At 36.4% G+C, this 13196-nt stretch overlaps 1 protein-coding gene across 1 annotated transcript; it reads left to right on the top strand.

Moving 5' to 3' along the window:
* Nucleotides 1-329: 329 nt before the first annotated feature.
* On the top strand, nucleotides 330-944 carry LOC141601524 (uncharacterized). The gene has a single exon (XM_074421813.1). It carries the CDS (start codon nucleotides 330-332, stop codon nucleotides 942-944), a length of 615 nt encoding a protein of 204 aa, XP_074277914.1.
* Nucleotides 945-13196: the final 12252 nt, after the last annotated feature.

A 13196-nucleotide genomic window follows, 5' to 3' on the forward strand; every position in this document is an offset into this window, starting at 1 on the left:
AAAAGTCTAGACCACATAGATAATTTAATCACTTTATTTATTTCCGCTGCGAGTTGTACTTTAATTTATATTATGTTTTTATATTGGTTAAGTTGTAATAAACATGTAATCACTAAATTTTTATTTAAAGTACTTGGGTTTGTTGTACTTTGTTATTCACTACCTCGGGAAACCGAGATGGTAACAGTCGTATTTATTTGGGAATGTCTTGCTAAAGGCTCCTAAATAAATGGGGGTATTACAACCATGTTTATATGAAAGATTAACACTGGACTGTCTATCAAGCACCTACTGATAGCAGTTGGTCATGGAAAAAAATTGTCACTATAATGCATACTTTCAAAAATGGATACAACAATGATATTTGGATTGGACAAGGGCAAGCGTACACTGTTAGTGGAGGACTTCAGTGGCTCTCTGATGCAAAACCTGCTGTTCTATGGTTTTATGTGGCCTGGAATAAGAGTAATATACCCAAACATTCCTTCATTTACTGGTTGAGGAGCCATAATAGGCTTCTGACTAAACATAGACTAAAGAGGATTGGAATTATTCATGATGAGGTGTGCTATTTATGTGGGGTAGATGATGAAACTCATACACATCTATTCTATGAATGTCAGTATAGCAGAAAATACATCACTTTATTGCAACAATTCCTAAGAGTGAATTTCAGACTTGAATTGCTGCATCATTGGACAAAAAACAACAGGGGCATAAGTAGAATGCAACGACAATTGGTAGGGGCCTGCCATGTTGGGGTAGTGTATGCAATTTGGGAAGCAAGGAATCATACTAAGCATAATGACAGTATCCTGATGCCTAGAGTACAAGTAAAGGAAGTAGTGCGTATGGTGAAGCAACGGTTCTGGAGTATGAATGAATATAGTCTGAGCGACAAGGAACTACACTGGTTAGCGACGATCAAGAGTCAGAATATGTAATTTTCGTGATTTCTGTTGATAGCTGAATTAGTTGAGTAGCAGATGACTCAAAAACCATATGATGTAAATTGTGATGATTTTTTTGAGCTAATATATACTTACCTTACACAAAAAAAAAAGACTCAAAACGACTGCCCAAAGAGGTACTCGGTTGACTACATGATGACTCGGTCGAGTACATGACACTCGGCCGAGTTCTCGACTCCAGAAACTGACCCAAATTATCACAGGAAGTTTACTCGTTTTAATACGGGTTACTCGGCCGAATTCGCTAGTTACTCGGCCGAGTTGGCCCTACTCAGCCGAGTTCCTGCACAGTTCTCAACAACGTTCAGTTTTCGTAAAACAGTCGTATCTCACTCGTTTCTTGGTCGTTTTGGACGTGCGACCTATCGTTAGAATTGTAAGAGAACAAGCTATCACCTCCAAGTAGAATCACATCATTATCATTTATGCATCTTAAGTTATAACAGTTTAAAGATGATACATCTATAATCGGACAACATAACTACTCAATATTCCTTCCAAACGACTTAAATAACAACAAGGCAATTAAAAACAACTCGATACTCATTAAACATGTAAATGAAACACAACATTCATATATATATATATATATATATATATATATATATATATATATATATATATATATATATATATATATAATATATATATATATATATATATACACATGATGATAAGGTTATTTTCAGTCGTTGGCCTATCAAAATAAATCATATTCTCAACTAACTCGTAGCTAGCAGTAAGAAAGGGTCGAATCCAGAGGGAGGCGCTAATTAACTATTTGCTAATATTTAAGTTTGTCTTAAAGGTAACCGATTTCTTGTTGTTTGTTTGTTTGATTTCTATAAACTAATTGCAATAAAAGTAAATAAGAAAAATCCAATAATATTAAAAAGGTCTAGGGATTTGGTTCACTAGGTAGTTATCCGGAGTGTGATTTAATTCATTGTTAGAGCAATTTATGTTGTTTAAGGTCATATGATCGGTCGATTCTAACATGTCATTTAGATCTAACTTAACATGCGGTCGCTATCATTAAGTTAATTCTATTCAGTTATTGTAGCTTTTACTAGTCTTAACCCGGTCGGTGAAAATCCTAGTTTGCAACACTAGTTAATTAATCCCGCAGAAACTAATCAACTAGATTCAAAACAATTAACTGAACAACGACAAAGAAGCTATTTTAACTATCAATTCATTAACATAATCGCCTTATGACAACCTAGATTCCCATACACCCTAAGTTATAAGATTAGGTACTCATGATAAAGGGAATAACAACAATAAGATTAATGAACAATGATGTGACTCTAATTGCACACGTTTAGTCCCCTAATTGAACCAATTTTACATACTTATATAGAATTTCATGACCATTTTATTCGTCATTTGCTTCCTATTTGCTTTCCTATTGCATTTTATATGTCTTGTAGGAAAGAAGATAATAAGGCAGAATTCCCGTCTCTCGTGCATATGCGGAGGTTTGTTGACGATCTTGGATTGACTAGTATGAAGAGGAGGTAAGAATGATGACCACAGTTATAGGAATAAGGAGTATATAGAAGCATCATAGGGATAAAAGCAAGAAAGAGAATTCTGCAGTCCAACCCGCTCGGGTTGATGCTTAGTACGTGCGTCTTTCACTCGGGACGAGCGGATCGTTCCACAGCAAGCTTTCTTTGCAAGCTAGGACGCGCGTATCCTTGAGGGAGTTGCAAGATAATCCGCGCATGTCCCTCGGGACCTGCAAAGCATTATTCAACACTTAAGCATGTTATTTACTAATCTACCCTTGCTTAACCCAATGATGTACCACTATGTATACTGCATTTTTAATAATCAAGAGACTAACCCCTGTTAGTAGAGGAAAAGCCTTTATTAGAAGTAGATTAGAATAGAGTAACACTTAATATTTCCACAAATTGCACGTTAATCTTTCCTTAATTATTGTTCAAAACTTATTATGGAGTAATTGAAGATTATTGGGTTATTATTTGGAGAATTGACAACTCTTCATCAATCAATCAAGTTTTCTTCTATTATTCTATCCTTTCCAATTGTTCATCTTAAGTTTGGTATAATCTCTTTACTCTTTACTCTTTATTGTTTATTTCCTCACTCTTTAATCATGTTTATACTTGTTATGATGATTGAAACCATTGATAACATGTCTTCCATGATAATGAGTGAGTAGTCTTCTAGCTAGGGTTAATGTGAGATTAGGGGAACCATAACATGGGGGTAGATTCATGCTTAATATAATATGTTCTCATGAGATTGCTTACTTTTTGTAGTGTCAACGTATGCACATGTTATGTTTGATGAAATCCTAGACTATGAAACCTTGCATTTACACATCTCTTACCTATTCAACAACACTTGTAAGATATAAACCAACTCGAGTCTTGTTAGACCATGCATAGAAGTGACTAGGAGGAAACTAAGTTGACTTGTAGGTGTTATACAGTCTTGACCGACTCGGCTCCGGGACCCAAATCTTCATAGGGATTATAAGATATAAACTAACTCGATTCCACTATAACAATAATTTGCTTGCAACTATGTAAACATGTTTGTATGATCACCACTATGAATCCCCTATGAACCCATGACATCCTAGTGCTTTTAATCATTTGTTTACCTCTTTTAATTTATTACTTGCTCTAATTTATTGCTTTCATTAGTTTAGACTCATCAACTTCAAACCTCAACAATTGTGACACTAGCATAAAATGAGATAGATAGACTTAGAACCCAAAGCACACCGTCTCGTGGACCGACCTCGACTTAACTACTATATAGTTGTTTGTTGAGATTATAAATGTGTTTGATTGGGCGTGTGACGACAATGTACCATCAAAATGGCGCCATTGCTGGGGACGGTGTTTTGTGATTAAGTTCTTACTTGTTTGTCTATTTTTAATTGTGCTTTTACCTTGAGGAACTTGTTCCTCGAGGTCGTTTTTACCATTTTATTATAGTTTCCGTGTTTGTAGTTGTATCTCTATCTTGGCTATGATGATGACCCAAGACTCGGTACATGTAGTATGTGGTGGATCATTTGAGTATGACTATGGGTATAGGGAGTTTGAGGAGCAAGTCAACACAAACCTACCTTACTACTCATACAATGAAAATCCTAACTACTACCCCAACTTTCCCCACCAAAATCACCACACCCAATATCCACAACAACCATCCACCCAAGACTCACTTTACAACCAATTCCAAATGCTACAATATAACCACTTTCACAACCACACACAACAAGAATATGAGCATAACTTTGACATTCAAAATGTGGTTCTCCAAATGATGGGAGACCAAGAAAACTTCTTCACACAAGTGCTAGAAGAGAGCCAAAATAGGGGCAATGTTCTTCAAAGCATTGCTACCTATGGTGAGGAGTTGGCAATTCGAATTGCCCAAATGAAAGAAACCCAAGCAACAACTTGACCAACCACTCCTCACCAATCCTTGAGCATTGACCATGAATGTGAATTTGAGGTAATGACCTTTGATGAAGAAGATGTGAAATGGGAAGAGCCAATCTCCTTGGGCTCTTGTGAGTACGAAAGTATGGTGTTTGATGAAGAAGATATGAGGTTAAGTAAGCCAAATACTCTTAGCCTTTGTGAGTACGAGGGTGTGACTTTTGATGTGAACATTGAGACGGTAGAGGAAGAATTATTTAGGAGAAGTGAAGCCCCTATTTATGATTCATATGGAAGAATCAATGATGACACACCTATGGAAGAAGATGATGAGGGAAAGATAGGCTCAAATGATAAATGGAGTTGTGAAATCAATTTGCTTGAGGAACCCATCCTTGAGAAGTTTGAAGTTTGCCTCGATGAAGAGGAGGAATGCCTTCATGAGAACCTTTTCAATCCCACTATGGATCTCATGATACTTGGAGATGACATTATTGACCTTCTCACGAAAGTGAAATCATCATATAAGAATTACTTAGTGGTGAAGCTGAAAGAGAAGGCTAAGAAGGAGTCTACATGTAGAAATTTGACACCCACTATCCCAACTCCTAAGACACCCCATCATCAATGCCATGGAAGTTCACCTTCTATTCTTGGAAGACCACCTAGTCCAAGTATTTTCGTCATCAACTTTGGAAGAAATAGGAGCAACCGAAAAATCCCCAATGACAAGAATCTCAAGTTTGCTAGTTTTAAGAACCGGGAAGGCCATCATGACAAAGCAAAGAAGAAGGGGAAAGATTTTAAAGGGAGGTCCCTCATAGATTAGCCCTACTCTATTTTGCAATGGTTCAAAACTTAGTCATGCTTATTTGAGGACCATTCACAAGCTTTTGACCAACGTTTAAGGGCCTTGAGCTCTATGGACATTAGATATCAACATTTCAAACTAGTTTGGTGGAGTCCTATCTCAAACCACCATTTGTAACATATTCTTTTCTACGACTTTGCATTGTATACTATCAAACATACTTTTAGATTACTTGCATTTTTCTTTACATTAGAGTTGTGAGGGAGGGATCTTTATTCATTCTTTGAGGAAATTTTCAGAAATTGATGATAAGAGGAAGCAAAAAAGGGTGCAAGGGAAAGGATTAGCATGAAACGATTAAAAGATTCCCAAAAAACAGACCACGACGCACGTCCCAACAGTAGCACGCTCGACCCGAGCTGTGCTTCAGGAAAAACAATTCGCTGCCATAAGATATGCGCCATTTGGAACCAGGACGCGCGACCCAGCTACTAATCCGCTCGAGCCGACACTAGGACGCTCGTCCTGAATGGTACATTAAGAAAGATTTTTCCTGGATGAAAATCTGGGCAGATTTTTCAGAGGACGCACGACCTAGATAATAATCCGCTCGAGCCGCTTTCAAAACGCTCGTCCTGACCTGTATTCAAGATAAAGAGGACTAGCTGGGAAAGAATCTGCGCGTCGCCTTGAAAGGACGTTTGTGCAGCAACTTCAGGACGCTCGAGCTGAAGCCAAGACGCTCGAATTGCAAAGGATAAGTGCTGGGTTACAGTTTTGTATGCACAAACCCAGCCCTAGCCCGCTCGTCCCAGCACCCTTCTTTGATATAAACGCCTCCCCCACCATCCGTATTTTCTTATCTTATCAACATCCAAACCAAATCTCATCATCCTCCACACAAAATCTCTACAAAACCCCATCACAAATTGAACAAATCCCTACCAACCACATTAGGAAATGATGAATCTAAGGAGTAAAAGCAAGAAGGCCGCCGAGACCACGCCCAAGCGTCGCAAGGGTGCTACTTCGTCTGTCTCACGAGAGGCAAGGGGCTAAGAGAATGTAATGATACAAGGTGTTGCACAACTTAAGTATTTCCCGGAGGTAATCTTCACCAAAAATGAACATCGCCAACGGTTCGAGGAATTACTAAGGAATATGATCCTACTTAATTCATTGCTCTTGATGCATTAGAAATACTTGGCATAAGGCATCAAACGGAGGTATTCTTCAATGGCTTGGGTCTTGAGAAGATGTTTTATGCCCATGAGGACATTTACTTGAGTATCACGCTAGAGTTTTTGTGTAGTCTCCGTGTAGTCACCAATCAGCGAAAAGATGTTGGTTTGGAGTTTCGTCTTTGCAATAGAGACCATAGGTTGACTTTAGACCAATTTGCAAGTATTTTTGGTCTTGAAGTACCAAGGAATGACACCGATAAGCCCTCCTACTTTATTGTTAACCATCTTTGGAGGGCTATTTCTGGAAGAGAACTTCATTCCTATAAGCAATGTTATACCTTTGCAATACAACATCCGGTGATTAGGATTACTGAGCGGTTTGTGGCCGAAACCATAAATGGAAGGGTAAAACAAGATAGGTGCACCCTTCTCGACTTGACCTTTCTAGAGTCTTACATGAATGTACAAGGGACAAGGCCCAAAAATTTCAACACACCCCTTGAGATACTTACACGGTTCAATGACTTTGCACAAGGGAACACTAATATCAAAATCTTTGTGATGGGAGGCCTAATTACAATTTTGGCCAATGAACTTTGCCCCGGGTTCAACTTTGTTGGAAGCTATGAAAAGCTCAAGGGGAGCACCTTGATAGATGAGGATGCTATCTTCAACCACCATTGTTGGTGTAGATATAATCAGGCCGGAAGTGTAGAGTGATTCACCAAGGGTTGCACATCACTTATTCTTAGGGGGTGGAATATACCACCCACCGAGCTCCACTTGAGCCAGTATTCTCCAAGGCCAAGCTACCTCCTCCCCATTGAGATCCATGATAACCCACCACCAAGAGAAGAAGCACCTCATCGACCTCGCGAGTTGCCGGAATGGGGTGTTGCACCAGCATCTTGTGTACCCATTCCACCCTACCCAACACAACATGTACCATTCACTCCTCAAGACTCAAGAGCTCCATCCATGAGTGAGTTGATGAAGCTCATGCAAAATTTTGATCTTGGAGTGCACAATGGGAGGGTTGATAACTACTAGGCCCAATACCCCCTCCTACTACAACATGGCTCAACAAGGGTACATCAACCCTAGAGGCCCTCATCCATCTTGGGCTCAACCACCTCTTGTTACCTAACTATAGAAACCAAGGAGGGAACTTTGGCGACCAAACTGAGGGATTATTTAGCCAAGGAGGAGGCTATGACCAAGGAGGGTCTAGCAGACATGGTAACGCAATGATGACAATGATGATGAGTAAGATGGCTCGTGGTGCTTAACTATAACACCTCCATTTGTATGATACTCTTTCCTTATTTCTCATGTAAAGTTGCATTATAATATATCTCATATGATTAGATTAGTTTGCATTGTAATATATCTCACATGATTCATGTAGTTAGTTGCATATAGACTTGAGTTTATGCATAGTTACTAATGACCCAACCTCATTTCTCCTACACTAGAAATAGTGCTTAAATCGGTTTGGGGAGGTTTGATCATAGGTGACCATAGCTTAATATAGAACATGAATCATATAGTGTAGTTTAGATTCCATTAATTTGTTATATATGTCATATAGAATTGTATTTAGCTAGAGCATGCATTCATTCATTCATATCATTGCATTTGTACTTCAATTTCCATAAAACTTTAAAAATCCAAAAACATGTATTTCTTTTTCATTCCTACTCCTACATGTACATTGAGGACAATATCCAAAATAAAGTGGGGGATGGGAATTTATATTCCAAAATACATAAAAATTAAAAATTTGCGAAAAATCCCAAAAATATGTTCTTTAATTTCATAAAAGCAAAATCCATAAAAAATTGAAAATTTCAAAAACCAAAAACATGTTCTTTAATTTAGTAGTGTAGAATTGTATATAATTGTGTTTTTGTTCTCTTCTCACATAGATAAAACACTACATTTTGAGGCATTGGCAAGGGAATATGAAGACCGCTTGGTATGATCGTTATAATCCCTATTTCCCTTCCATTTCTTTTCATTATTTATATAAGAAGGATGTGCTTACATGTCAAGCGGGATGTGGTGTATTTTGTTGTTGCGATTTGTGTATCTATGTTAGGAGTTACATTTAGATTACATGGCATACTAGTTGATAGAAGCATATGCATTAGAGTTGTATATATGTTAGTTGCATCATGACATGTAGTTGCATGGTTATAAAATTTTGTGAAAATGCCTATTTGGGAAGCTTAACAAGTGTATGAAAGGCCCTTGTAGATAATCTTTCTCCTTGAGACTTTGTTTGTTAGAATACCCTCAAGACACCCTAGGATGTGTCATACTAGTATCTTTTGACCCATGGACTAAGGCTTAGTCAAGAGTACCTTGTGATGTGATAACTCCTTGACTACCGTTTATTCCAAGGTGACCTTTGATGCCATGCAACCGTTCTTTCACTACTATCATCAATGTTTTGTCAACAAAACGGGAATGGGCACAAAAATCTCCAAATTGAGTTCAAGTACCAAAATCAAAATAAAAAAAGTTTGCAAATTGCATCAATGAAAAGAGGAGCAAAAATGGACTCCTATGCTTTAATAAAGGTACCCTTGTTACAAAATGGGGTTACTTTGAAAAATGTTTAAAAATGCAAAATTGAAAAATTTACCAAGTATCAAAATGTCAAACATAAAAAATGGCAAAGAAATGTTCTCAAAAGACAAATACCACAAGAAATTGGGGGGGAAAACAAATAAAAAAGCAAACTACAAAAGTGAAACTTAAAACATCTTTATCCCTTTTATCCATTGATCTCATTTTTGTTGCATGGTGGAGAGGGGACGACCCTTCTTCTTGTCTACGCAAGAGGGGGAATTCCGTGATACTACAGTTTTTCTAACGCCATAAGGAGCCTACTCTTGACAAAAGCATTTAGCGATTAAGGATAAAAGTACCCTAGTTTGACACAACTTGGAGGTGATTTGTTGGTATACTTTTGGACTTAGTAGCTTGGAGAAATGATATATACAATGGAGTGTATACCCTTAGATTACTTCCCTCTTAGATGATTTCCGCAACTTAGATGAGGAAAGTGGCTATTCTTTTGTAGATGCATCCATTACTTGTTTTGTGCGCCTAATGCTTGGATGTAACGCCATTTTGGCAAGCCCCACCTTGCCATGCAAGAAGGCATCTTACATCATAGATGTCTTGTTATGAGTTGAAGGGGCGGAGTGAGACCCGCTGATTGTCTCACATCGGTTATAATATTATTAGGATATTTTAAATAAAAGTCTAGTTCTACTCACCTCTTTACTCGGGACGAGTAAAGGTTCGGTTTGGGGATGTTTGATGTGACTCTTAATTGCGCACCTTTAGTCCCCTAATTTAACCTATTTTGCATACTAATATAGGATTTCATGACCATTTTATTCGTCATTTGCTTCCTATTTTCTTTCCTATTGCATTTTATATGTCTTGTAGGAAAGAAGATAATAAGGCGGAATTCCCGTCTCTCGTGCATATGCAGTGGTTTATTGACGATCTTGGATGGACTAGTATAAAAAAGAGGTAAGAATGATGACCAAGGATGTAGGAATAAGGAGCATATAGAAGCATCATAGGCATAAAAGCAAGAAAGAGAATTCTGCAGTCCAACCCGCTCGGATCAATCTCAACCCGCTCGGGTTGATGCTTAGTACGCGCGTCTTTCACTCGGGACGAGCGGATTGTTCCACAGCAAGCTTTCTTTTCAAGCTAGGACGCGCGTATCCTTGAGGGAGTTGCAAGCTAATCCGGGCATGTCCCTCGGGACTTGCAAAGCTCTATTCAACACTTAAGCATGTTATTTACTAATCTACCCTTGCTTAACCTAATGGTGTACCACTATGTATACTCCATTTATAATAATCAAGAGACTAACCCCTCTTAGTAGAGGAAAAGCCTTTATTAAGAGTAGATTAGAATAGATTAGCGCTTAATCTTTCCATAAATTGCACGTTAATCTTTCCTTAATTATTGTTCAAAAATTATTATGGCGTAATTGAAGATTATTGGGTTATTATTTGCAGAATTGACAACTCTTCATCAATCAATCAAGTTTTCTTCTATTATTCTTTCCTTTCCAATTGTTCATCTTATGTTCAGTATAATCTCTTTACTCTTTACTCTTTATTGTTTATTTCCTCACTCTTTAATCATGTTTATACTTATTGTGATGATTGACCCCATTTATAACATGACTTCCATGATAATGAGTGAGTAGTCTTCTAGCTAGGGTTAACGGGAGATTAGGGGAACAATAACATTGGGGTAGATTCATGCTTAATTTAATATGTTCTCATGAGATTGCTTACTTATTGTAGTGTCAACCTATTAACATTTTATGTTTGATGAAATGCTATAGACTATGAAACCTTGCATTTACACATCTCTTACCTATTCACCAAGACTTGAAAGATATAAACCAACTCGAGTCTTGCTAGACCATGCAAGAAGTGAGTAGGAGGAAACTAAGTCGAGTTGTAGGTGTTGTACAGTCTTGACCGACTCGGCCCCGGGACACAAATCTTCCTAGGGATTGTAAGATATAAACTAACTCGATTCCACTATAACAATAATTTGCTTGCAACTATGTAAACTTGTTTGTATGATCACCACTATGAATCACCTATGAACCCATGACATCCTAGTGCTTTTAATCATTTGTTTACCTCTTTCAATTTATTAGTTGGTCTACTTTATTGCTATCATTAGTTTAGACTCATCAACTTTAAACCCCAACAATTGTGACACTAGCATAAATTGAGATAGATAGACTTAGAACCCAAAGCACACCGTCCCGTGGATCGATCTCGACTTAACCACTATCTAGTTGTTTGTTGAGATTATAAATGTGTTTGATAGGGCGTGTGACGACAACGTACCATCAAACAACATAATTAAAAACATAAGACGATGAACAAAAGAACAATTGAATAAACTAGAACTTAAATTAATAATAATCAAAGAAAGATTAGTAAGTATCGTAATTAAAAAGTGCTTAGATCCGAAACAATATTAATAAAACTAAAAAACAACAAAGAAGCTATTTTAACTATCAATTCATTAACATAATCTCCTTATAACAACCTAGATTCCCATTCACCCTAAATTATAAGATTAGCTACTCATGATAAAGGGAATAACAACAATAAGATTAATGAACAACATAATTAAAAGCATAACAAGATGAACAAAAGAACAATTGAATAAACTAGAACTAATAATCAAATAAATATTAGTAAATACCATAATTAAAGAGTGCTTAGATCCGAAACAATATTAATAAAACTAAACTAAGGGGTTTTTAAGAGAGTTCTAGGGTAAATAAGACATTAGTTCTAATTATGACGTGAATTGGGTATTTATAATAAAGATAATGAAAGGATTCATTAACCCCTTTATTAAACTCATTTTAATTAGATCTAAATTAACCATTGATCTAGTCTTTGTGAATCTAGTGCATGCATAACTTAAAACAAGAATGAGAAGAAAACGGTTTTCTTACAATGGTGATGAGACGGAAATTGGCACAAGTAAGGACACCTTCCTTTACTTGTTCTTAAGCTCAAAGTAATTAGATGATCCCCTTGTCTCAATAGTATGAGAACCTCCTTTCAATTGCTCCAAGACTATCCCACAATCCTACAAATAATACTAACTAGATAATAGATGTAGTTTACCTTAAATTTAATTCTAATATTATTATTAGTACTACTCTAGTAATATGTTTACATTATTGGAATTATTGAACAAGTTTTTAGCATAAAACCATTTTTGTGAGAGAAGGAGAAATAAGAGATATTTTTCATAAGAATCAAGTGTGTAAAAAATGAACAACTTATTGTCCATTTTAACACAGCAAAACCGGCTCCATATGTGAGTTGGTGTGCATTATTCTTATTTTATTAGCATGCTCATACTTTTTGTCATACCCATGCAATAGGCTAGGAAGTAGGGTGTAAGTGTAATCATGTTGTGTATTTGCATGAAAAAGAACAACAATCATCACACTACAAGCCCCATAAAACCGGTTTTAGCACATAAAATGGACCTCCATTTTATCTTTGTAATTTGTGCGACATGTGACATGTAGCATGTCATTAGGCATAATAATGCATATTTAAAAAATTAAATATCATTATATTAAATAAATTACAATTAACAAATTAACAAGTAATTCATAATTACATGTATATAAAATGGGTCATATTATGTCTAGTTAATATAATCTACAATATTTTGTAGTTATAGCTAACTAATATCTTTTATCTCAAATGTTTCATTAACATTAATCAATTTTAGTAATATTACATATTAATTACAAAATTGAATCTTATTTAATTAAATTACAATAAGATATAATATTCTCCCTTATAAATATCAATTTGTTCAATTTAAGGATTTAATCAATCTGTATCGTCATACAATCGATTAAATTTGCAATTGAGGGAATCGTCTTTTAGGAGTGACCTTAAGAGATCAACTGATTACCACCGTTAAAACGACAATAATGTCAAACTCTAGTCAGCCAATCATTACAGATTAATGTTGACCAGTTGACTTATATAAATGAATCATCCCTTACGTATTCTTATCATGAGTTTTAATAATGTGATCGCACCATTGTTGAGGACACATACTCTAACAATCTCCCACTTGTTCGAGACAAGTGTGCGTCACGAATTCTCTTATCCTATTACAATCTCCCACTCAATGCAAGGTGTCTTGCAGGTCGTACTTGCATGTGATCATATCAAGAGTAGTTTCCTTG

Source organism: Silene latifolia, chromosome 9 (assembly GCF_048544455.1).
Source record: "Silene latifolia isolate original U9 population chromosome 9, ASM4854445v1, whole genome shotgun sequence".
Lineage (NCBI taxonomy): Eukaryota > Viridiplantae > Streptophyta > Magnoliopsida > Caryophyllales > Caryophyllaceae > Silene > Silene latifolia.